This window comes from Athene noctua, chromosome 4 (assembly GCF_965140245.1).
Source record: "Athene noctua chromosome 4, bAthNoc1.hap1.1, whole genome shotgun sequence".
Classification (NCBI taxonomy): domain Eukaryota; kingdom Metazoa; phylum Chordata; class Aves; order Strigiformes; family Strigidae; genus Athene; species Athene noctua.
Window position 1 is genome coordinate 57,130,858 of NC_134040.1, and position 26,810 is coordinate 57,157,667.

At 39.3% G+C, this 26,810-nt stretch overlaps 1 protein-coding gene across 2 annotated transcripts in view; it reads right to left on the minus strand.

Annotated features, from left to right (window-relative positions):
* Positions 1-26,810, minus strand: part of MCUB (mitochondrial calcium uniporter dominant negative subunit beta) — a 51,760-nt gene that overhangs the window by 1,030 nt on the left and 23,920 nt on the right. For both annotated transcript variants that reach the window (XM_074905455.1, XM_074905456.1), the window contains exons 2-7: positions 8,079-8,154; positions 7,647-7,817; positions 3,042-3,146; positions 2,673-2,833; positions 1,642-1,845; positions 150-266 (exon numbers count right to left, since the gene is read on the minus strand). In XM_074905455.1, the coding sequence (XP_074761556.1) occupies positions 150-266; positions 1,642-1,845; positions 2,673-2,833; positions 3,042-3,146; positions 7,647-7,817; positions 8,079-8,154 (834 nt within the window). The remainder of the gene's footprint in view (positions 1-149; positions 267-1,641; positions 1,846-2,672; positions 2,834-3,041; positions 3,147-7,646; positions 7,818-8,078; positions 8,155-26,810) is intronic.

A 26,810-nucleotide genomic window follows, 5' to 3' on the forward strand; every position in this document is an offset into this window, starting at 1 on the left:
TATTTGAACAGCTGAAACTGGCAGATAAGCAATACACTGTTTTGAATGTAAGTAGCAAACCATGAGATCAACTTTCTGTTAGCTGAGAGTTTACTGAAAAAGTCTTAAGCCAGATGCTACCACATTATTTAGGAACTGTATTTAAATACCTCTGCTAGGTCTTCTTTGAGCTTGTTATATCGTTCCACATTAAAATGCTGGCTCTTGGATTTCCGATAGAAGTAGTGGAGAAACTGCCTGTCTTTAACATCAGGATAAATGTAGTCCTGGTGAAGAAAGCAGGGCACATATTTGGGGTTAGCAAGAAAACTGGGTAGAGATCAGAAGACAATCTGTACAAATAAGTTTTCAATAGAAATTCAGCCTGTTTCAGAAAGATTTATCGAGTTCAACACACACATATGTTCTATTGAGGCTACATAAGAAGTTATGCCCTTGTAAGGGCCTTTTAGACACATGGTAGGAAACTTCTATTGCATCTAAAGGAATTTTCAATTATAATAAAGACATAGTGTGATCTTCATGACTGGACCTGCCTGAGTCAATGGACACTACCTCCAAGGAGTCAGAGAAAGTTCAGCTACTATTTCTCAAAGACTTATTTAAAAGCCTCAAGCAATGGTGCCAGCAGCTGTTCCAAAAAGCCAAGTAGTAATCTCTTTATCTACTCATATACAAAAAGTAAGGATGCCTTAGTCCTTCTTAAAAATCAGTGAGAAGGAATAAAACTTGCATTCAGAGACAGCTCTTCATAAAAACAGACACATCTCCCATTTTCACTATAGGAAGCTGACTTTCTGTGAGGTTTATAGACCCACTGGTATTGTGGAAGGAAGTGTTGGTTACTCTTCTACATACCTCCATAACAAAAGAGTTTTACATCACAGGAAGTTCAACATCAAGCTGTAAATTACAGAGCTAAAACAGGAAAAAGAAACATTTCTCGAAGTCTTACATGATTTCAGGACAACTGTATTGTGCAGCTCAGTTAAGATCTGGTTTTTTGTTGCTCAGCAAACTTTTATTTCTTCTAAACAATGCCTGTTTCCTGCTCTATTTCAGCTGTCCTAGATTTACTTCCATTCATTCAACATCAAGGAAAAGCAGTCAAGATTACGAGGAACAAAGAAATGTAATTTTTTCAGGCACTAAATAAGGTATATTTCCATAATGCAACTGCCAGAGTTCCAAACGTGTTGGTATCCTGCACTGTATACATAAACTCTAGCAAATGCAAGCTACTGTTCAATGATTTGCTTCAGTAAGGCAGTGTTCACAAACTGGCACAGCACTACTACCCTTTACAGCAATGAGCAAGGTGTTGTTTACTATTTGAAGTGATCTACAAAACTTTAAAATAAATGGGCAGACTTCTTTTATCACTTTTCATTGCCTAGGTTATGAAATCTTACAGACAGTAGTTATGCTCAGTAGCTGGTCTGCAGTTCATGTGTAACAGTACCTGACTTGATTCTGCATAATGTAACATTCTATCCAGCCCCATTAGGGGTCAAACAAGTCCCTGTCTGATGGTAAAACTACTTATTGAATTATATTTTCCTCAGAGCCCAAACATTGTGATTTTCAGAGTCAGTTTTCCTCCTTTACAATACTCCAGACATTTACAAAACAAGAACTTACCTGTTTAGTAAGAACAAAGTAGGCATAGAAAGCCATGGCACTCCCGTAAGTGATGAAGTATGTGACCGGCTCCATGATGTCCCACGAATAGACCCACCACGTGAGCCACGCCAATGCTCCCCCTTGCGTTGACATCAAAGCTAAGCCAACCCACAGAAGCCTGGAGGTCTTTACATCTGCACTGTCCATGATTCTGGCTTTCATCTAAGGGAAAGAAACATAGAAACCTGTTCAAGCAAACATGAGTGCTTCTCTGATGAGCAGACCCTCAACTATGCTTTCTCTTGCTGGGCTAGATCCTTTTACTAGCTCCTCTTACCAATTTACCCTGCTGTGAAAGAAAAGGACTGAAATCCAAGGACAACAATATCTCCTGGTTATTGTGCATCAAGAAATGCTGCTTTTAATCTCCCTTCCCACTACTAGGAATTTATGTCTACTGGATTTCCGTTTACCATTCAAGGCAGCTCTGGTTAATGCTGAGGCTGGTCCTCACAAAGCAGGTCTCAAGCCAAGGAAAAGTTTGTCCACTTTGTCAGGCTTTCTGGTGTCCTCCTCTCATGCTGGGTTTGCTTAGCCTGCCCTAGATCAACATTCATACCTTCCCTTCTTGGATTCTGGCAACCATTAATCCAAACAATTTGCCTTGCTGCCTTGGTGAAACAGAAAACCCTAACCTAAGCCACAGATGATTTCTACCTCACTATTGTTTTTTCTGTAATGGGTATTCAGAACTCATACAGCAACAGGTGACTAAGTGGACTTTCAATTCCAATACTAGCCATGCTGAGGCTTGTTCATGACAGCTTTCTCCAGGTGTTGTGGTTTTTATCCAGGGAATGTGCATAGTGGGAGGGAAAACAACTAAATTGAAAATAATTTGAATTGTATTTGAAGTTACCCTCTTTTACATAACAAACAAAACAGACACACCCTAGACATTCATGATGGTTTTATTCTATCACAGGACTTACTCTTGATGAAAGGAAATGCTTCTGAGTTTTAAAAAAAAAGTAACCCCACTTTCCAACCTGTTCAAGAGGCAGCAACTCTTCTTTCAGATGGTCCAGTTTCTGTAGCAATTCTCTCTCTTTCCTGATCTGGTGATCTTCTAAATGTAGAGCCACGAACAGCCTGTGAACCAAGGATTTGATATCTTCCATTTCAGTAGCATGCTCACTACTCAGTTTATCTGAAAAGAAAACGTTTGTCTTAAAACATTTCAAGCATCCACCCTTCTTCATTCTCTCCCCACCTCCAACCCCAAAAAGCAGGACCATCCAATGGTAAAAAAAAACCAAAGAGAAATTCCTTTCACCAGACAGCTTCCAGTTTTCTGAGACTTCCCAAGCCTTCCACTAGATGAAGTGAGACAGCAAGTTATTAAGCATTGCTCTTACCTTTTACAGGAGGTGACACACTGTATGCTGTGTTGTTGATAACAAGTTTAAAGTTATTCATCAGTAAAACCTCCATCAAGGTTGCATCAGAGACCTTGTTACCATCTGTAGAAGAAAGATTTAAGTTCTAAATAGTTTATCATAGGGAACCTTAAACATTAACTGATATCCCTTTGGAAAAGTGCTAGAGTTCTTTATTAATAATGGTTGGAAGGGAACTATACTTTTAATAAATCTGGTAACTGATACTAAACAGTAAGGAGGAACACATCAACACAGAGTGCGTGACTGAATGCTTTCTCTAGAAAGTCTCGTTCAGACTTGTCACTACTGTGAGCAGACCTGCATTTTCTTGCATTATGATTACGACTAGAATAAACCCATTGGGAAGGGCAGGACAGAAGAAAAAGCAACAAATCGTAACATAAAGATCTGCATTTTTGTTTCTCCATTCACAAACATTTGCATCTTCACTAGCACAAAGGGGTTTGGGAAATTAAAAGACCTTCAAAGACCTCATCTTGAGTTAAAGATTTATGTCTTTCCTTAAACAGTCTCTTCTAGTCAAAAAGAGCAATTCTTGTCAGTAGTGGTGTTCAGATTTTTATTAATGGTTCTTGAAATCACTCTGTTTTGCTATCAGTTGTGACTGGGAGTTAAGAAGTAGATAGACTGTCTAGTACACGACAGACCAGGAGCCACAGAGGCATTAGTCTAAAAAAGGTCTGGAGAACTCTTTCCTACTTTTCTGTGTGAAAATTTATATGCATGCTACCCCATCAGCAACACAGAGAACAGGCTGAGAAAAAAACAACAAAAACAAACCAACTCAAATCTATGTGAGTTTTCAATGACTTAAAATCAGAAACAAGGGGGCAACTGTGACACGCAATCAGGAAAGCTGGTTGTTGAAGATTTTATCCTGCTTTTACATTTGTTCCTTCCTTTCACTCCTTCTCTACCATTTTTCTTTGCTTTTCACCCAAAAATCAGTATTTGTGTCTGTCCAGGGCTTAGAAGAGATGTGCCACTGGTAGATGGACCACAACTTCAGTATATGAAAAGTCTCTCATCCAGGAGCATGGACACACTGCAGCCCTTCCCAGGGCATTCTCAACATAGCAGATTTGAAAGAGTAGTACTCTGGCAACATTTCTGATTTCTTGATAACAGGAAAAATAGCTGCATCCAAAGGAGAAACGGATTCCTTCCTATTTTACATTCAATACACAAGGGCAGATGTAATCTAAAACCTCTGTTGAAACGTAAAAGATCTGTTTTTTCCCATTTCTGCTTTTTGTTTCCCCTGTTTAAAGGGGCCTGAAGTTTATAAAGAACCTATTTTCTTTAGTATATTACTACACTTCCTGCCTGCTGGCTTTTACATCTCATTTCACTGTCCACCTCACCTCACCACAGCTAGGAGGCAAAGGAACTCATTAACCTCCTACAGGGAGCTGACAAGCCAAACAGGAGCCCCCAAAGACATCAGCAACAACGTGTAACAGTGGATCCCCAGAGCTCCCACTGGCCCAAGTCCAGCAGATTCCAGAGCCACCCAGTAAAACCAGACACCCACGGGGTTCAGATGGCCCAAGAATCCCCAGAGCCACACACAGCACTGCTGCGGCACTGGGGGTTCAAAAGCCACAGAGCAGCTGTTCCACAATACCTGTGCGACTTGGTCTTCACTTCCCATACATAAAAAGGGCATCTTCCCCTGCCCCTGCCAAGGGGTGGGCAGTGGCAGAAGACAGTAGCTTTACTCCTTAGATGAATAATGATTAGGCTACAAACCACAAAGATCTTTGTATCTAAATATTTGTCACAGTGCTACTGCCCCAGCTCCTCCATCTGTCCCCATGTGCTCATGATAGAAAGGCACCGTAGACAACTCCACACCTACAATTATTTATCTACTGGAGCTCTGTCCTCAGGCCCCATCTGCTGAGGCTGAGACTACTGCACTTTGTGAGCTAACACACCAGCTGGCTCCCCGACCCACTCTGTGTGGGTAGCAAAGCAAGCCTGGAGGGCTATCACTTTCAATCCAAAATCTGAAATTTTTATGTGCCCATCCACTCTTCTTTTTTTTTTTTTCTCCAGCTTAATAGAACATCAAAACTCATTTGCATGTAATTATGAAGGTGACATTTATGCAATGACATTTAAGCAAAAAATGCTTTTCAAAAGAAGTGTCAGACAGGCTCTTTGTTCTGTATGTGATACAACACCAATTTATTAACCTGTCCAACCTTTTATTAACTGAAGAGCAGAAGAGTCTGGGTTGGAAGGGAGGTGTTTTATTTTAGAAAATACCCCACAGGCTTTCAGCACAAGGCTACTTTCCTTCCTATACCTAAGCACAAGTGCTCAAATGTGGACAAAAGGTCATTTTTTTCTACAAAGTTTTGCAGGACCAAAATCAAACCCACAGAAAATAAAAGTGAGCCATCATACACAGAAATAATACTTTCAGTTAAGGTTGGGTTTCATTTAATGGCTAAACGACACAGACGAAGTGTCTGCACTAAATTAAGGCTTCATAATTTTTCTTTAATATTAAATGTTTAAATTCAACTCTCAGTACTTGACCAATAGTTTCTCTTTACAGTATCAGTTTCCTAATAAATTAAACATCTAAACTGTTCTCTAACATTACAATTGCCTGCCACTTGAAAAATACAGAGCAGAGAACTGTTTAACAGTCATTGTTTTAATCAAAGCAGATAATGTTTCTATCCCAAAGTTGGGTGGAGTGGATTTAAACAGATGTGACAAGGTAAAAATGACCCAAATTCCTTTCCACTTTGGAACCTATTATCCATCCATGCCAAAAATGCCAGACTTGTAGGTTTCTTACAGAAATTATCTTATGCTTCACAATTGACCGATGTTTTGCACTGAAGCAGAATGAGTAGTTAGCTTTTGCTGACAGACCACAAAAGAATGCGATTCAGAATCATAAACACTTCTGTCACCGATGTCTCTGCAGCATAGCAGTACTCAAAGGTTAACTGTTTGCCTGTGCATGTTCTTGGCTAGCCCTGCCTCACCCCAGTAAGAAATCCCTTTTTAGTGAAAACTTTCATGTTAAGGGGAAGGCCAGCTGCTGACAATTGCCATTTCTTACATTGGTTTCTGAAGATACAAGAGAATTTTCTGCCTTTGCTGCCTAGCAGACAACATTGAAAAAAAAAACAAAAAACAAACCCAAAACACCGAAGTTCCTGTGTACACAAACCTCATGCATACACTGGGATCCACATAGATGGTATCTCCACTGCACTAGAGGGCATAAATATATTGCTGTGTGGAGTATTTTCCTGTTTTACTAACTGTGCTCTCAAAGGCAACTAAAGCAGCTTCTCCTAGATCTGTGGCTTCCTGATCTTCTAGGAGCATCCATCTATTTTCAGTTCATTTACAAGTCCCTGCAGCCCTCTGCAATTATCAACCAGGAAGAAAGGGAACATTATGAATGCACCCATCTGTGAAACTTTGGACCAACTTTCCTTGACCCCATCCTTTCTTCTGTTTACCTGATGGAAAATAAATCTTTCTATAGAGATGTAGCCAGCCTGCCTGCTCTCCTGCCTTTGTTTCCTGCTTCCTTTCTTCTTTTTTAGGGGATGAGAGGGAAAGGGAAGAAATAGATCTTTTTAGGTAGCCAAATTCAAGTACCTGTTCTACCAAATTCAAAAAAGCAAGCTACATCCCAGTTCTACTTTTGAGATTGAGCCCTTCTCTAGGACCAGGACAGGGGTTGCAAGACTTTTCTGAATTGCTGTGGAAAAACAGCAAAGCACCGTCAAAATACAAACCAAGTTGTCTTGGAAATAAAATGGAAAACCAGTTTAAGTAACTCGACGTTAGCTTTTATCAACAGGCAGACCAAAGAGACGAAACTCATGAAAACACTGAGCAGAGCCTGAGAAAATTACCTGAAGACTTGAGACAGTGGGATAAGCAGTATGCTACAGGGACAAAAGACCCCATCAGTGCTAACATATGAGTACAACTGTTTCCTTTCAACCCAAGGACCTCAAAGTACTGTACTCCAGCTGATGAATGAAATCTCCCCAAAGTCTCAATAAGCTGCCCTTTATCATTGCACACATTATGTGGTTGCTTAGCTCTTAGTAAATATTCTATATGAGTTGAAGTTCGTAGTAAGGCAAACAGATTCTTCCAGCTCCAGGTAACACTGAATAACTGGCAGACATAACATTCAAGAGCATCACTGATTGTCTTTAAGAGTGACCATGAAGGACAAGGAAAGAAAAAGATATCACAGAAACCAGAAGACAGACACTTTAGAATTAAAGACAGCATTACAAAGAGAAGCTACCTGAAAAAGACAGGACACTACTATGTCTATCCAAAAGGAAGGTTACAGTAATATGTCCAATTTTTAATCAAACTTTCCAAGAGCACTCAGATATTAAATATGAAACACTGATAAACCCCAGAAGCATTCAAGAGCTACCCCAACAGCAACAACGCTAAACCTGATGGAGGACTGAACTTGTGCTTCACGAGAGAAGTACAGTCCATTTGAAAAGAAATGTATTAGTTTTGAGAAATGACAGAAATGTAAGATACCTGTTGCAAAGACTTCCACCCTCTCAATTCCTTTATCTTCTCTCTGCACATCCTGCAGGAATGCCCCTACAGTGGTCACCACTGGCTTAACAGTGAACTGACAGCGTTCACTTCTTGTGGGCAGTGTAAGAGTTATCACAGGAAGACCATGTCTGTAATTAATAGTTACTTCTGGAGGAGGGGAAAAGAAAATGAAGTGAAAAAGTCATATCATAAGTTGTAATTTAATTTAAAAGCTGTTTTTAAAAAACAGGATGAATAAAGAAAACCACATAAATCATTCTGGATTTCTTTAATTATTGTAGTACTTCTATTTCTGGGGTATGTATATATAAACCACATGCAACTAACATCATCTCAGCCTACTCCCACAAAATATGAAAGGCTTGTTGACATTGATGGGAAGTGGGAAAACCTGCTGAGAAAACTTACCGTCAGATGGCACCAGCGTGCTGTAAGGTGCCCCTTCCCGGCCCCTCCAAGCTCCAGCGTGCCTCCAGAGCCACACCTGCAGCACAAACACAGGGAGCTTGCTTTAGAATTAGGATGCAAGATTTATCTGGTCAAAGGCAGTACCCAGCCTGTCACAGCGATCTGCTTCTGCATCATCTGACAGCAGAGGTGTCCATCTGAAGAAAAATCCCTTGCTTAGCAATTTCTGTGTAGAAGACAGAACCATGCTAATAGAAAAGACAAATGTTGTCAAAGGTATGAAGGTATTTCCCATAGTTAAACTTATTGCCTAGTGTGGTTTAAATAATTTGAAGAAAAAGGGAAAGGGGAAAGAAAGAAAGGAAAAAAAACCTGCAGTGTTTCTGAAGTGCTTCATGTGACTCTTAGAGTAAGTCCTCAAGCCTTCTCCTCTCCCACAAAAAAATAGTCACTTGAAAAATCTCTGTATTGTGGTGCCTGAAGGCTGAGTTCTGCAGCAGTCTAGAGAGTGGGCATGGTTTCAGTTGAGTCCTTTACTGCTGAATCATAAGCAGAATGGCACTCTTAATAATCTCAAATAAAATGTGACTGAGGTCACTCACATTTGCTTCACAACTATATACCATACACCAAAAGTTAACTGTTGACCTTCAAGGATTTAAAAGACAATAACAACAATACAGCTTGCCAAAGTATGGAAGATTTTTTATTTTTTAAATAGGAATGGCTGTTTCAACTCCAGCTGAGATGGTGTTGCAACTAACAGCACGACCAGCCTCTGGTATCACATTGAAGGAGGCACACCCAGATGCCGTAAGTATCCCCTATGTCCTGGGACAGGGATGAGAGCAGATTTTTGAACCTACATGGTTGCGCCCCCAAGCCCAGCCCTTTCAGAGACATTGGTGAGAATCATCAGCACACTTCAACACAGCCATGTCAAAACCAAGAAGACAAACTGCTCTGATTAGACCCACATACTTCAAGCAGTCCAGCCACACTGTGGAAGATGCAACTGTTCTGACACAAAAGTCCTTTGCTTCTACAGCTAGTTCCCCTGCACGAGGAGAGGAACAGTTTTATTACAGCGACTCCCACAAAGCAGGCACTACTACTATAAAATAAGCCTAACCGGCATAAGTACAAAGAGAAATCACAACCCTGACCAGGTTGGTTACAAAAATTGTGCGTGGGCTGGACCAAGGCCTGGGGTTTGAAATATGGTAGTTGGGGGAAGTGGAAAATGATGTGGGGAGACATGACAAGGACCGATTCTCCCTCTGGTGAGCTTTATAGCTCATCTTTCTGAAGGCCAAAACATTTCAGAGTCTGCAAGCTAATCTTCTTTGACAAGGCAGGAAAGGAAAGCTACAAACACAAGAGGCATCTGCCCACTAAGTATGCCAAGCACTGCTCACCACATGTATGTGATTTATTTGTTTTTAAAAAATCACAAATTTGACTGTTTGGATAGGAATATGCTATTAGGTTAAGTAAAGAATTCATATGTAAAATGAATTTCTGTGTTTCAAGGATGCTGACCTTGTCTTAGCTTTCTACCTGGAGCACTTTTCAGGAGTTATAGAAAATAAATAATTCTGGGACTTTCCAACACTGATAAATCTGTATATGGTAATCTTCAGACATCAAAGGCAATCAGAAACCTAGACTAAAGAGCAAAATACCTTAAACATAAAAGTATTGTTTAGGTAGCCACTAGGAACTCGGGAATGGCCAACGGCCACCCAGAGATAGGACATGTGCGCTAACTTGACTGTTTCTCCAGCAGAGCAAGAGACTTTCCCTGGAGCAGAGCAGGACACAGCCCAGCTCATCAGTTCTCACCTATCTACAGGGGACACTTACACCCACAAAACCTTTAGTAACACACAGCCTAGCAGTACTGACTCATTTATCACATGATCTGTTTTTCCACAAAAGACCCTGAAACACACCATTTAGAACAGTTCATGGTAACACTCAATAGCTTCAAATTTAACAACTGTGTTGTTTCTTCAGAGGGATACATTTAAGAAACTGATTTTTTACAGACATTTAGTGTGTAACTTTGCAATCAATATCTAGGTATCTAGCATCTAACATGCCCCAAGCACTGAACTGCATCCAGCCTGTATTTGAAGGTTACTTACTTAATTTCTTTTGTTGTGAATTTAAGTATCTACTTTAGTTATGGAAGAAACAATGCATTCAACAATTAAGGCATATTAAAATATCTCAATATATTAATTATAAGTTTAAAATATTTATTATATTAAATTACATTTACTGAAATAAGATCTTTAAGATATTTCATTCTATTATTCTTTAGACTTTGACATTACCATTCATGATCCATCGAAAGAACCCCCTATATACTGAAGCTTTTTTTTTTCTTTTTTAGATTGTCTGTAAATGAAGTCTACACATTAAAATCACCTTCAAGAGTATGTGAAGTATAAGAAAAACAAAAGCCACTGAGCCATGGAGTTGAACTGAGTTCCAAATAACTCTTTCTATGATATACAAGTTCTAAATCGATTAATTGGGAAGCATAAAGGGCTGAGTTAACTTTCTCCTTATGCTTCCAGATTTAAATCTCCAGTTTCAGTGAAGTTATTAAACCATTACCTTGCACCCTACAGACAAATCACTGTGCCCCTTTCAAGGTGCTTGGAATGATCCCTACCCCACCACTAGAAAATAAAGGAAGTCAACAGCCACCACAGCTAAAAGGAAGACTTGAACTATAGGACCAAACCAACAAGGCTGCCCTCACAGTAACATCAGTGAGAGCTGGCATAGAAGGAATCTAATCTGAATTAACTGCATCATGACTTTGAGGACAGCATACCACTAACTCTTTTATATTCCAGTACATGTACCTCTTGGCTAATTCATCTAACCACACAAAAGCTAAAGCAAGCTATTCTACATCTTTCTGCAATTTGAACACACATGGCAGCACATCCTTCTAAAACACCTCTAATGAAATCACAACTATGTTTGGGAATCAAGCCAAAGGCTTGCAAACAGCATTTAGTGGTGAAACACCCTTTCTCCCTCAGCTATATTTGCTTCCTAATGCAAAACACCTGGGAGCAACATCAGCCGCAGTCCACTGTATCTCTTGACTCATTTCATAAGACACGAATTCTGGAAGTGAAAAATGAGAATTTAAGGCACAGTGTTAATTATGATTAAAATAATCCAATATATTCTGTTAAAAACTATCAGTTGGTGTAAAACAGAAAATACATATATATATATATACACCCAGTTTAAAGAAGTACTTCCTCTGTGAAGGGTACTTAACAACCTCTAATAGCAGAGAAGTTGCCACTGTTACAAGTCAGTGTGGAAATTTCAATCTGGTTCACAGCACAGCTTTAGGGACTAATGTAGCAGCATAACTGAGCTGGAAAACTAAGCAGCCAGACATGAGTGGGAGAGACAGGAATAGCAAGACTGCAGTTTTCACTTCTGAGAATGGCAAACAACTGAACCTATCTACATTGCACTTTCTGGACAGCCGTTAGCTGTTCCAAATAAGCAATCTCTTACGATGTTGAGTGACCGCCCCTGCAAAATTAAGTTAAAATTTATGTGCAATCAGTTATGTGTAAGAAATTTGCATCATCATCAGTATATGAGGTGACATGAAAGCCTTTGATCTTCCTCAGCACTGCATATGCAAATAGAAACCTCGTCAGCAACCGTAACTTCTGTTTTGTGGAAAATTGTAATGTGGGTGGAAAAGAAGACAGCAAGAAATAAAAATATTTTTCTTATGAAAATGTGACCTTGAAAAAGGAATTCTACAAAAAGATGTCATTAGGAGGCTGAGAGCACGGAATTATTGTCTTTGACACTTAGCTGATTTATTTAATTTTGACTTGCCATATCAAAATGTAAAAAATCTGAATCAAAATGCAGCTAGCTACAATCACATATTTGAAACTGTTTTTTCTTTGCTTATATACATCTGAAAAAGATTTGGTAGTTTTGGTTTGTTATTTCAACAGCAAAAATAATGTAATGATCCTTCAACATCTGATTTCCCCTTAATTTGCATTTATTTGTAGAAAGCTATTTATCACAACCAAAAACTCTGTCTCCTCCCTCTTGAATTGCCATGCAATATTACAACTGAAGTATTGTATTCCTCTAGCATGACATGCTGTTAAGAATGCCTCAAGCCAAACTCATAAGCAGCCTTCACAACCAATTATTACTGCAGACTGTTACTATGAATGCTATGGTCTCCCATATTCTCATTTACTTCTCTCTAAGGCAATGGTAAGAATCTGAAATAGAAAAGCACAATAATAAAATGCCCTACTCCATGAAGCGTAAGCTTTTTACCCTTAATTACACTGCATTAAAACACACTCTAATTAAAATGTATCTTGCAATGTGCTTTTCAATAGTAATATAGCATTACAGTCTTTCCCTCAGCAGAAGAGAAGAGCTCAGTTATCTCCTGGAGTCCAACACCTGGTACAGCTCACTCCACAGAGCTGCTGGAGAAGGTGGGTGAAGGGAACAGAATGGGGAAAAATCATGGGGGAAACTAGTAGTTGCAATGCCTCCAAATTAATTTTGGGGCCTCTCTGTCACTAGACGAGCCAACATCCCCAGTATACATCATTCACGCTGATCTTGCCCAGTCTGTGAAGGAGACGGCAAGACAAGCCACTTCTCTAGATGCTGCTTGCTTGCCTAGAGCAGGAGGAAAATGAGGGCACATACTATAAATAGTTATTTATATTTTCTGTATTGACTTATATTTCCATCTCTAATAAACACACCTAGAAGTTCTCTACATATGAATGATGTTGGCTCTTGTCTGATTCTCCAAGGGAAACAAACTGAGCAATTAATTAATTACGGAGCAACAACCTGCAATTTCAGAAAGGTTTAAAACCAAGGGAAAGGAGGAAAAAAAAGCAGCTTCTGTCATAGTCTACTGACTTTGCAGATCTTTCACAAGCAAGATCACCAAAAATGAATCAGTATTCAGACCAAGTTTACAGTAACTACACATAAGGTATTTCCCTTTTTAAAATGAGTTACCAAGGCCATTTTGGAGATACGAGCTGTTAAAATTTCTGTGCTGTTTTTATAAGCAATCCCACATGAGCAGGAAAATAAGACATAAGGAGCCCTAACAACCGCCTACAATCATCTTACAAGTGCCCAATTAAGCTACATAAACACCTTCTCTCTCATTAACTTTTCAATACTTTGTCTTTGCTTACACTGATTTTCACTGTTTCTCCACTGGTCCTAGAAGTGATTTATATACCATACAACAACAGCCTCAATACAAACAGCAGCTTTAAGGAACATCACTCAGATTTACCAACATCTTCTGGAAGCCCAACTTAAATTAAACACAGAAAACCCCTGCAGCAGACACATCACTCATTCTGCCATAATACCCCTACACCTAGTTTCAGAGAGGGAAGGTACTTCTGACACTTGGGAACATTCAGGATATATTTCTCTTTTCTAGAGAAAGAAAAACAAAACAAAACAAAACCAACAGATTTTCTTATCTTCCTGAGACACAGGTTTCCTGACTCAATATGGACGATGTAGTGAATACCTTCTCCCATAGAGCACTACAAGAACCGCACTGCAACATTTATATTTCAACGCTGTAGATTATTCAAAATTCCCAGTATTTTTAACCCCCTCCTCAATACAAATCAAAGTTTAAAAAGTAACCAAGATGTTTCTTCCAGCAAAGCAGCAGTTTCAACATGAGTATTCATGTTCTAGGGATCTCGAAGTAGAAAGGGCAATACAGCATTCATGTGCCTTTCCTTCAAAACTCAGTGGCCTTACAGCACTGTAAAAAAAAAAAAAAAAAAATAGAGCCCAGGGAATCAAAAGTTTGGTTTCATGTGTCTGTTGTTCTTTGTGCCTTTATCATCCCTGATGATCTTTCATTTCCTGCCTCTGCTCAGGTTCCAAGAACAGCTAGCACCAGATTTAAGCAGCGAAACACTACCAATGACCAAAGTGACAGCTGTGATGAGAAGCACACTGAGGCAACTGGCCTCCAAGAATCTCTTTTATGAAGGCCCAGCTGGTCAATCCACCGCTGCAGCAGGGATTTGCCAGGGAGAACTTCCACCCAGCCTCCACTGAGCAAGTGCACATCCTCACATCCTCCACTTGATTTTTGCTCACTATCCTTTATGCTCTCTCACACGCTCCCTGTCCGAACTCTTCCTCTCTACACACCTCCCCATTCCCCTCAGCACTGCAGGTAGGGGAGAGATGCCATTACACAGCCCCTACAAGTCATGGATGATCACAGGGAGCAAAGTCCCTCTTCTCACAATGTATGTCACCAAGGTCATCTGACTCTCCACCGGGCAGCTGAGGATGCAGAGCTCTTGGCATCTAGAGAAACACCTGGATTTGTGTCCGTATTGGCTTTACAAGCCGTATAAACAGATGCTGAAAACACTGACATTTAAAGCAGGCTAAAATTAAGCCTCACCCTCCTCTATCCAAAAACATGATTTTGGTAACAGTGACCCCTCACTGCAAAAAAGCAACACTGGAAAGTGATGAGGAGACAAGGATGACACCAGCTGACATCTGCCTGCATTGTCTTTTGAGGTCTACTCTGAAGGTACAGATAATCCCTACTTTTCAAAGCAAGCAGTCTTCCAAGTAAGCGTAAGGACAGGCCTAAAAACAAGGCAATTGTGCAGGCCAAGTGCATTGTTAAGAGGAACACCAAGAATTGTGTCTTATTATTTTATCAAACCTTCTTTTCCTTCCCTTCCTACAAAGAGAAGAAAATATAAAATCTTCTCCGAGTCTAAAGTTTTACAGTGTTGGAAATCTTACATTTTCATCTAGTTTCAATAAAGTCTAGCCCAAAAGTTGCTGTTCTTCCCAACCTACTTTATTTTCAAAAAGGAAGACAGCAGGCAACGCCTAGAAGAAAGTTTGCAAATCAAAGAGGGGCAAGACTTTGAGGGAGGGGGTTATAGCATGAAAATTTATTTGTGCTTTATCAAAAGCAAAAACAAGCCTACATTCGAAGCTGCACCATCTGTTCCCCAACCGTAGTCTTGGTCAAAAGATTAATTTGTCATCACAGATAAAATTTTTAATTTGTCCCACAGTATGGATCTTTGCTCTTGTACCGTGCTTCTGGGACAAGCATTCTGATCTGAGAAATACTGCAAAATTTTACTTTAAGGGTAACAAGAATGACTTTGCTTTCAAAAATATGCTTATAGCATATCTCACCAGATAAGAAAATGGGCTTGCTGCATCTTTTCCTACAAAGGTCTTAGGAAGAGTGTATCTTAATGCAAGCAGATGCTTTTGTGTGTGTCTCAAAAAAAATGCTCAAACTCATCTCTAGGAATAACACTAATTCTTCAAATTGCCAGCCAAGAAAAAGCTTGTTTAAATTTCTGCTGAAATGAGATAACAGAAGAGAGATAAGGATGCAAAGTCAGATGAATGCACTTACAGGTTTACCAAAGTGACAGACAACTCTTGGTATTCTCTTACAGAGCTTTTCAAAGTGAAAGCACTGGGCAGGTTATAGCATGCAGGAAAAAAGATGATGTGACTCAGAAAACACAACTGCTTGTCAACATTTTAATTTAGAATGGACACTTCTATTTACAATACCCCCAACACAATAAAACCAGTTTTTTATACACCTACAAAGATGCACTTCTGTTAATTTTTATGAGTATTGTTTTCCCAGGCTTTTATTTTCCTTACCTAACTGTGCAGATTTCAAATGCCCTAAGGGGTTTACAGCTTGGCTAATAAAGAAGAGAGTGCTTGAGAAATTCGATTGACTCAGGGCTTAGAATTAGTATCTGACACATGCATGCAAACAGGTCAGTCAGAATGAACAGCAGCGGAGAAATTCCCAGCAATGATTCTCATCTGGCTTTTCAGCAAGTTTTTTAGCAGGTAACATGCTGCAGATCTACTCCATCAAACAGACCTTGGAAAGGGAACCAGCTGTGCAGTTGCTGAAGCATGCTGGGCAGGGAAAGCTGACTCTTCTCCACAGCATCACCTCCATTCCTAACTTGGCCACCTCTCCAGCATTGTTTCCATCTCTATCCCATTGGGTGTGTTTTCCACCTTGTCCCCTCTCAGACCTCCTGCGGGTCTGACCACAAGCCATGAGGAACCCCAATACCCTGCAAAATCAATGTCACAATCTCCCCTGTTCCATTGCCCCACCTTTTTTTCCCCCCTCCCTAAAAACTTAAATGCACTAGGTCTTACAGAGTAGTAATGAAATTCTGCTCTCTCTTGAAGAGCATTTCCCCACAGCCAATTTCTGCTACGCAAATGTCATCATCCCAAGAGCAGAATGTTTCTTGGCAATGCAGACTGTTTGCTGCACATCCAGAGCTACCTGCACTAGCCTCCGGCCAGTTTTGTAGGCCAGGTTGTGAGACCAGCAGAGCTGTGGGGAGAGCCCTTCCCCTTTCATTTTCTCTTAAACACTCCCTCAGTCATCTTGGCACAGAGGATGCCGTCCCAGCCAGAAAACGCAGACCAATAAAAACTGCACTTGACTTCAGCCAGACATGAAGGATTCATTCCATTTCCCACCTCTATTGAGCAGTCATTTTAATTAAATAATTAATTATTATTTGGAGGGGCAGGAAATGTTAGGGATCAAAATGAAGACAAAGAGAGTAATGGAGAATAGGTACTTAGTCTTATGTCCATGCCTGGCTTCATCCCAACATAATTTAGAGTAAATCCAGGTGCAAGTATCTGAATGTTGCATTATTAGAGAGGTTTCTCCTTTTTCTCCTGCCATAACAGTTCCAGGAATTATTTCCTATATAATTATTTCAACACTGCAGACCATAAAGAGATGTTTTTATAAACATCTCCATTCCTTCTTCTTTTTTTTTAAAAAAAAAGTCTGCAGTTAGACTAGCCTAAACACTTAGGAGCCAGTGTTTTGCGCAGGCAGATGTAAACAAGTACTTTACCAAAGGAAAACCACAAATTTATTTTGATGCTTAAAAAAAAAAAAAATAGGAACAGAAAAACTGACAGATTACATCAAATTAAAAGCCTTTGGTACTGGTTGGTATTAGTATGTAGATACAGTGATTTACATCCCTTATAACAGAGAGTTATAAAGTAATTCCTAAAAGGACCTTAGTAGTTACCTCATATTCCAGCTTTATATGCTGTTACACTCCTGTGGATGCTCGAATTACTTGCAGGGAGTGCAAAATATATTTTTAGCCTTGTGAGAAAGTAACCAAAGAAAACAAAGGCTTAAACAGCCAAGTAAACAGAGAAGGCGAATCCTTTCCCCTTCCATAGCTTCTGATGAACAACATTAAAAAAAATTTCTAGGACAGATAGCATAAGAACATCTATAACCAGTAACTGACAGATAACTTAGGATCACAAATTAATAGAAACTTCAACAGATTTTGTCAGAAATTGTAAAGCTGCCATTTAATAGATCCTGGCAGTGAAAAAAGATAAAATAAATTTTTAAATGATCATACAAAAACAAAGAAAGTAATCATTTTTGAGCAACAAGATCAAAGGGCTCGCTAAAAACATTTCAGTACCAATGTGTTTAAGAATTCCAGCCTTTATGCACACTTCACAGAACAGCTGCAATAAGCTGGTGTTTAGCAACACTGTCATAGCTACAGTACACCTTACTTGAGAAGACAACTTTGTTCCAAGTCCTTTACTAGAGGTCTAACATAAATATTTTTAAAACCACAAAACTCATCTAAGTAGGCAAGCTTACAACTATCTATCTGTTTTCTTAGAAAAGAGCTTTGCTGGGAGAAGCAGCTTCAACAGCATTCCTCCAGAAAGGGTAGACACAGCAGATATGCCTGGAAAATCCAACCACTGTTCTGGCATGAAACACAGCCATGCTGTTGAGTGGGCAGAGTCCTTGTTAACCCCAGAGTTCAGCAAAGGTCCTGATGAGCATGTATGTCCTGGCACTTTACAGCTTTTGTCTAAGGACCTATCACTTTCAAATATTTGTGGACAGAGGTCCCCAAACATTGCTGTCGCCCAAAGAGACACACCAAAGGGTTGTCAGATGTCAAGAGAAAAAAAACAGTTTTGCTTTATTTTCTGTTTTTCTTTTGGAAGTCTATCTCCTCCCATTGTTGTTCAAGAAGCTACTTTAATCTAAAAACATCAAACAGCTGTGGCTTTGCTGATGTTGCACACTTCCATGTTTCAGCTGTTGACATAAGTGTTTTAAAAACATACCTTAGCTGACATAGTGACTCGGTGAACTCATTTGCAACATTCCTTACCGAACCCAGCAGAGTCTGATTTTCACCGTCTTTCTGTAGGACTGGATGTACAAAACATACAGACAGCAATCATATTTGAAAATCAACAACCAATACTGGCTGTGATGCACTGAGCTATCCCTTTGCCCTTCAGTCTCTACTCTGTACAACAAGCCTGTACATTTATACCTTTCGATAGAGCAGGCAAAGTAATAAGAAAACCCACAGATTTCCTGTAAAGGTTTCCAGTGGCTTTTCTAAAACTTATTATCATGAGAAAAACAATTAAAACCAGAAGATGATGAAAGACTCTGTATGCCCTGGATGGTTCAGCACCTGTGTTCCGATGCGCCCGCCACGCCTCCTGCGGGGGTTAGCAAATCTGCATGTTAGCTGCTCACTTTTCACCCCAAACCTCTGAACTCCAGCCAATTAAGAGTTGTTCTATTTTCTCTTCCTCTATTAATTCACTTAGGATGTAAATTTGAAAGACTGCTACAACAGATAGGGCAAGAACCTACCTTCTCTAAATGCAGGGTTTACTGAGTGTTTTCAGGAACACCTTCTAACACTAAAGCAAACAATTTAATGCCACACAGAACAAGCAACCAACAGAGAAAAGCTGCTGCTCTTTTTCTCCTCAGGCCCATAGTAACATCAATATATACTGAATGTAGTCATCTGATCTTCCAACACAAGCAGGTTGCTGTAACAATGATTATAAAGGCAGAACCTCTTACTGAGCTCCATACTTTAGGATACATTTAAATGAAGCTGCCATTGATGAATCAGACTCCCACGGACCACAGAATCTCTAGCCTGCAACACCGACAAAGTCTGTTTTAGGCTGACAAGTTTTCACCAAGCTATCTCCAGTAAATCCTCTCACCTTAATCAAGTGAAATTTGCAGTTAAAGCCCAGTTTTCTCCCCAACCTGCTCCTAATTGAATGGAAGTGTATCATTTGGAGAAAGCATTACTAACAGAAAACTCTAAAAATTGGGTAAATAAATCCTGCAGAGTGCTGTATGTCAGGTTGCCATGTTTATAGCCTGTTTAGAACAGGCCACAACACTAAGCTAGAAAATGAATGGTCTGTGGTCACTATTCCCTCCACCTCCAACATGCACTCAAATTTCCACAGGAATTCTATGTAAAGTTAAATTTCAAATAACTTATTATAATTATGCATTTGACATACTCATCATTAATACTTTACTACTCAGAGCAAGCAGTGGGACATATAAACGTCTCATATTCAAAGGACCTGAAAACTACTTAGTTCTTAATCTTGGAATTTTAACAGAGGATCACTGGAAAATTAAAGTTACTCCTTCCTCCTGTTACATAAATGTGCAGACATGAAGAGACTTCCTACCAGGAAAATATTCTGTCACTATGTTTTGATATTAAGAATCAAAGAATATCAAGTTTGTTTTATTTTATAAAGCATTATGTATAGGCAGTTTGTGCCGAAAAAAAAAGAGGTTGGGGGTGAATCCAACAGGTATTCTAACATGTTGCATCCAAATTCTCTTGAAAACAGCGAAGAAATTATTCCTTAAAACAGTAACACAGAGGGACAATCTATATTTTTGATACACCAACTAAACCGTTTACTGGAAAGCTACTAACTGCAAAGTGAAAAAGGTACATAAAAGTGAATTCAAAATTACACTTAGCCCTTAAAAGTTACGGATCTTGTTTCTCCCTTTTATCAACTTTGATCTGAAGGCAGATGTAGAATACAGGTAGCAGCAGCTGCAAAAACTTGCTCTGAAGGAATCTAGTGTCTTTACTGCACTTCTATTTTTGTAAACTGATTAGCAAGGCAGGTCTATGTTATATATCTCATTAATTAGCACTTTTGAATTTCCAACATTTTCCAGGTGAAGTTTCTCAGTTCATCAGCAGCAATTCAAAGCATGACTAACTCTGCCAACAGAAGTCTTCCCATCATTAACATCACACTTCAGGTTAGGACTATCATGCAGAGTTACGGATGATCTGGATTTTTCTTTTGCTTTGGTGGTGTGGTTTCTTATAGGAACAAGACACATAATCATGATGCATGTCCGTCTACCAAAGTCAGTTTCCACTAAGATTTAAGATTGTTTAATTACACAGCTACCAGCCACTCACAGTCAGAAACAGTTAAGTGCTCAAAGATCCACCAGCCTACACTTCCTCTACTAGGATGCACAAAACATTAGCACTTTAGAGATGTTAATTTTAAATTAAATATGATTACGGAGAGGTTACTCAAAACTGACATCTAACATCTGCTCATTCCTGGCAGCAAGCTTGCCACTCTGTACCACCAAAACAACAGAGAGGATCAATGCTGTTAAGGAGCAAGGGTGAGCTCTTCTACCTCAGTATGTTTACCCAGTACCCTTCTAACAACAATTAATTTGTACATAGTTTTAACATGTTATTCTGTGCATACAGACAAAAGCATCCCCAAACAACCAAAAAACTACTTTCTGCCTGTTTAACAGTGTGGAAAGGCTGTCATCTTCCATGAAAGCCATCAGTAGCTTTACCTCCAGAGCAAGCACTGGATCATTACAAATATCCCCATTCACAGCCTGTGGTCACTCACAAAATATGAATGCTGGCAAGATAAGAGCACTGTGGGCACCATATTCAAAGACGTGTTATTTAGTGCCTTTCTTGAAATAATCAAGTTATAATAAAGGTGTTGTTAGAAGCATGGAAAAGATGTGCATTCTACAGTGAGAAACCAGTGTTCTGTAGTAAAATGGCTTTATAAACTGCTTGATGTATACGCAGGTATTTCCTCTTCATCTTTAACGCACTTTTCAGTGATTTTTCCTACAGTTCTATTGCAAGCTTTCCCCAATACAGTCTGCCCTCAGCCAGGGACAGCACAGATTGTTCCAGGAGTCTATTACAGGAGTGTATCTTTCTTATCTCAGTAAAGGTACCAATTTTAACATCCATAAAAGTGAAAGAACCATGCTGACGTATTCTCTGTCATTTTACAGTACAGCAATTTTCTTCCTGGTAGCAATGTAAGCAGGTGAGCTGGAAGTCAGGCCAGGTGGTAATTCTGGTTCTGACTTGGTGAAGCCATTCATGTCCAAGTTTTCAGATAGGGCACTATCCTCACAGTGTTTCACAACTGAGATGTTTAAGCCTGGCATCAAGCACCCAAAATTTACCACTGACTTCAACCCCAGTCACACCTGCCTTCCAACCAAGCACCCTGAACCTGTATGCACACCATAAAACGCTGGGTTTCTGAGTGTCTAAAGTTCAGCTTTACAGTTGAAATATAGCTGTAAGACTTCCAGCAGACCATGCAGCCAACCACAACTTGCCATAACCTGTAACTCACATCCACTTCCACATGAGGATGAAATTAAGGAGACCGGTCTCATGGGTTTTGATCTAGCACACAGCAAGTTGTAGCAATCAGAGCTGGAGCTTTCCATATGGACACTTACAGGCATTTGGACTGTATTAATCACCTGCGACATCTATGTTTCATTAGAGCATGTAGTGCTCATGCAATGAAGAGATTCAGCTGAAAGCATACATTTGTGCATCATGTTTTTAAATTGGTGAGACATAGCCGTGTAATATCCTCCTTAAATCTGTAGTGATGTCCTCTTCTAAAATCTTTTCTTTAATCTCAAAATGTGTGTACATGGAAAAAAATACTAACCCAGTGTTACTCTATGATATTTTAAGAACTTTTTCCAGAAAACAAAACCAATCTGATTTTGTACTACAGGTCATTACAGTTGTCCAGATTTACCTCTCCATTAATGGATACCCTTGCTGATAATATTCTGTATATTCAGCTTTGCAGGACAGTATAACTGTTTTGTATATACGTGAGAATGTGTATGGAAAACAGGCAAGACAACATTCTTGGTTTTTATGAGAAATCATCAGCCATTTTCAGGGTTTTGGTAATAATATTACTCAAACTACAAATATTGATGTTCAAGATTTACTTTTTCGAAAGGATAAATCAGATAATGTATTCAATGCATAGCTAAAGGCTAGTTGCAGGGAACTGCAGGATGCAAAACAATGACAGGTCTAGGGATAAATGCCTATCAGAAACAAAATTTTGATGAATTTAGAGAAACCAAGAGAAAAGGAGAAATGGCATACAGATCCACTGGTACCCCTCAGTATGGCTGAGAGTGACAACACCACTAACAACATCTGAATTCATTATTTTCTTTTTTTCTTCCCATATTTAAAATGGCATGAATAAAACTCACTTTTTTTAGTTAAAGCTGAAAGCTCAACATCCAACAGGTACACACACGAATTTGTTTAGGTAGTGCTCAAATATGATATCCTATGTATATATAAATTAAAGTTCATACAAACCACAAAAAAAAAAAAAATCAATCCATGTCTTTGCAGTAATAAAACTCAAATATAATCACATATCTAATCTGATCAGCTAAACAACACATGGAGATAGAGAACTCTGCTTCTTGTTAGTTTTTTTCACCCTGCATTTTTATTAGAAAAAGAACTGCGTAACAAGTGTCACAATGCATTAGTACTGTTTACATATTTCCAATACATATGCAGCCAAGGCTGTAACCTTATTTAAACTGCATCAACCCTATTTCAGCTCAGGGACCTCACAAGCAACCAGACAAAGCACAGAAAGGCAGGGATGCTTATTTCCACAAAAACACACTAGTTTGCAGTGAGGCAGAACAGAGAAATGTGTGAGTAACACTGCACATCATAAAGAAGCAGAGCAGCCAACCAGCAGAGCTAGTGCTCGATTCCCAGGTCTGTAGCAGACGCTGGGATATTATGTTGCAGAGTCCAGGTCTTCTGCACAAGTAAATAAACTACTGTTCTCACCAGAAAATGTACTTCTGCTATCTCAACACAAGCCTAGATTCCAGGGAGAAGTTTTGTTGGTGATAGCTGTCAAACAAGACAAACACCCTAAATTCTTGCTTTGTTTAGCCCTCTATATATTTTGGTACAGAGCAAAATATATACACCCCTGTACACCCCTATTTATTGTACCTTTGTATCAGTAATTGCATCATATGCAAAGGAGAAGTGGAAGAACCTTATGGATTTTGGTTGGTTGGTTTGGGTTTGGGTTTTTTTGCTATCCTGGTCAGTGATTAAAAATAGCTAGGCAATCAAAATAGCAACAGCACAGACCAGAAAACATGCCCCAAGATATTAAGGACAGAATGGAACAGTGAGGTTGATCCTATCTGATGTGCTGCACAATACAGCACGGCAATTTCTTCACAACGCTTTGCCTAAAACTGAAATACCTTCCCCCTGTAAAAGCATCTTTGCACCAATTTAAAATATTTGAACAGAGGGCTGTTGTAAATTCATCTCAAATTCAAACTTTCCAGTTCTCCAGTATTCAGAATTCCAGACTCATTAACATTACATGGGAGAAAAACTCATGGTTCCCTCCTCATACTCACCTGCCCAAAAATTTTTTGACTACAACCTCATGATGGGATTCAAATCCAGCCACCACAACATCCATGACCTTTTCAGAATAGCAGCTTTACAGGACATACTCTGTCATTTATATTATTTGTTTCCAGATGAAGGACTTTTTTATGTCCTAGAATTCCTTGGGGGCTTTTTTAGACTTTTAAAATGTATTCAAATGGCACCACTGGGTGAAAACAAGATACAGAAGAAAGTTTCCAATGCCTTCCAGCTTATTGGAAAAACTTGGACTTGTTACTGCACCTCAATTCCCTGTATCTTGAAATAGGGATATCTTAAGATAGAAATAATGACACCTACCCTAATTTCTTCCAGCCTTTACATGTTATAACGGACAAAAAGGAATCAACTTCAGCAAGCACCCAGAGTTACCCACCACTGACCTCTCCATTAATCAGCAAAGCAACTGGTAAATCATACTGTTTAGGTAATATGTACACTTTACCAGTAATTGTATTTTTCTCTAGATGCTTAGGATACTTAAACATCAGCAGATAAGAGCTCTTACACAGCCACCCCAAAATGTGGCAACACTGTATCCACAGTTAATTTCGTACTTTTGCTTTAATCATATCTTATTTATGAATTAAAGGCAATTTTAGTAGGTATTATTAATCATTACGTTGGTAGCTCAGTTAGGTCTTACCTGTTCCTACCTCTGGTTTGTCAAACTTTATGGTTTAAAATGGATTACTGTATCTTTCACAGTGTCAGAGAAACTCCTTGTACAAAAAAGTGAAAGAGTTTTCAAGTTAATTTTACAAGGAAAATTGGCTTCAAGAATATAAATTAAAGATGAAATGCAATAGATGCAATAGAGCAAAAAGTTTCATACAGTGCAAGTATAATGCATGCTTAAGGACTCCCTGCAATCAGAAGAAACTGCCTATTTTTTTCTTCTCCTTATGATCAACTAGCCTACCATCTCATACCTCTGTCACATTACAGGTGATCTATTTTCTTACAAAACAGCATACCAGTCAGAGCCCAGTCTTTATCAAACAGTGAGTGGCTGAATTCCTTTCCTTTCTGTTTTGAAATCCCAAGCTGCCAGCCACAGGAAATTTCCAATGAAATCAGTAGTCTCTAGCACCATAATTTAAAAAAAAAAAAAAAACAAACAACTCTCACTTTTGTTACATAATGAATGTACTACAAGCAAGAGCAGAGCATTCACATGTAGGTGAAATGGAGTCAGAAGTTTCTAAGAAAATTATTTACACTTTTTAAGGGACATAGGGTCTCCATTTTTTTTCCAAGGAAAGTGAAGCAACGTCAGAAGCTAAGTGTTATCTCTAAAAGATTAAAGCAACAAACCAAGGAATACTTACTATCCAGGGTTTCATGTTAACTGGCAAAAGGTAAATGACAGGTCACTCTGTAGAGACTCATACCCCTACTTTGCCTATATCCAAGATAAGCACCCCAAGCCCTGAGCTATGGGAAAATAACATCAGAGGCACCATCAAGACTTTAAACTAGTTATTTCATATATAAATATATACACTTTCTGTCCTTGGCCTAAATTAGAAACGCTTGAAATCCAGGTGGACTGTGGTCAATAAACTCCCCAGTTTACTTCAAAATTCTCTTCTGGTAAGGAACAGCACTATTACTTTGGGCTGACCCATCCTGATCTATTTCTATCTTGCTGCCAAACAGTGCTCATTATTTGAAGAACCTTAACATTTGCATTCCATCCTCACTCTCTGGAATCACATCCTGAAGCCCGCAGCAAGGAGAAAATCCTGTATGTTATTTCAGGTCCACAAAGAGTGAAGCAATCAGGGCAGAGCCACCTATGTGGCCACACTGGGCTGCAGACCCTCACCAGCCAGAAAGAGCAGCTGACTTCCAAGCAAGATTTCCTGAATTTCCAGTAGCTTTCCATGGGAGTTTGTTAGATGAGAATAAAATTTAACAGTATCAAGAGAGGACTCATAAGCAAGCTAAGAGCTTAGGAGTCTGGGGATTTGTTTTTAACCAGCTGAACATCTATTTGATAGCAATGGTAAGCAGCTCTCCACCCACTCAGCCTTCCAGGTTTCCAAGGTGGTCTTCCAGCGCCTGCCACACCTGCAGAAGATGCTCACCTTCCTATCATTTGTGTTATCTCCACAAGGTATCAAATCATATAGCTTTTTCTCTGATGTTGTTAAATTGTACATTAAACCGTATTTTTGTTAAACTTTCTGTAACTCCTTCTCAAAAACGAGCACAGTATTTATTCATAGCAACCAGGAATACAAACATTTTCATGGCGTTCCCAAAGGGCTTTAGTAGTCTAAAGGTAAGGGGTTTTTTATTTAAAGGAAGTCTCTTACTCTCCTATCAGCATGCTGAACAGCTGCATATGGGGACAGATACATTGCATATCCCAGCACTCACCCAAATCCACCTGGCCAAAGCCATCAAAATAGTAACAAATAAGTTGACAAAAGGAAGAAAATAATCTAAACATAGAATTACAAAGATTTCCATTTGCCATCTGTTCTGTTTCTCCAGCATGCTGCTGCACTGAGCAAAACAGATTGTCCTCCTTGTTGCCTATGATATTAAAAACAAACAAACAAAACCTCTGGCTAATGAAATTTTCTTCATTTCACAAAATCGACAACAGAATTGTACATCCACGTAGTGGAAGATAAGCTCAGCCCCATGGTTTTAAGGGCACCAAATTGCCTGTGCTTAGCCAGTAATGAGCCTTCACAGCATGTGCATGTGCCGAGACACCGCTCTTCCTCCTGTCCCAGCCACCCACCACCTGAGACCACAGGATGTTGAACCCCATCCAGTAGTATTTTTTAAGATAAATTATTCATGTTTTCCACTCACTGCACTGTACTTGTCATAGCACAGGTTCATAAGGAAGCAACACTTCGTAAGAGAGTTGTCTGTCCTCCTCACCCTTACAGCTCCT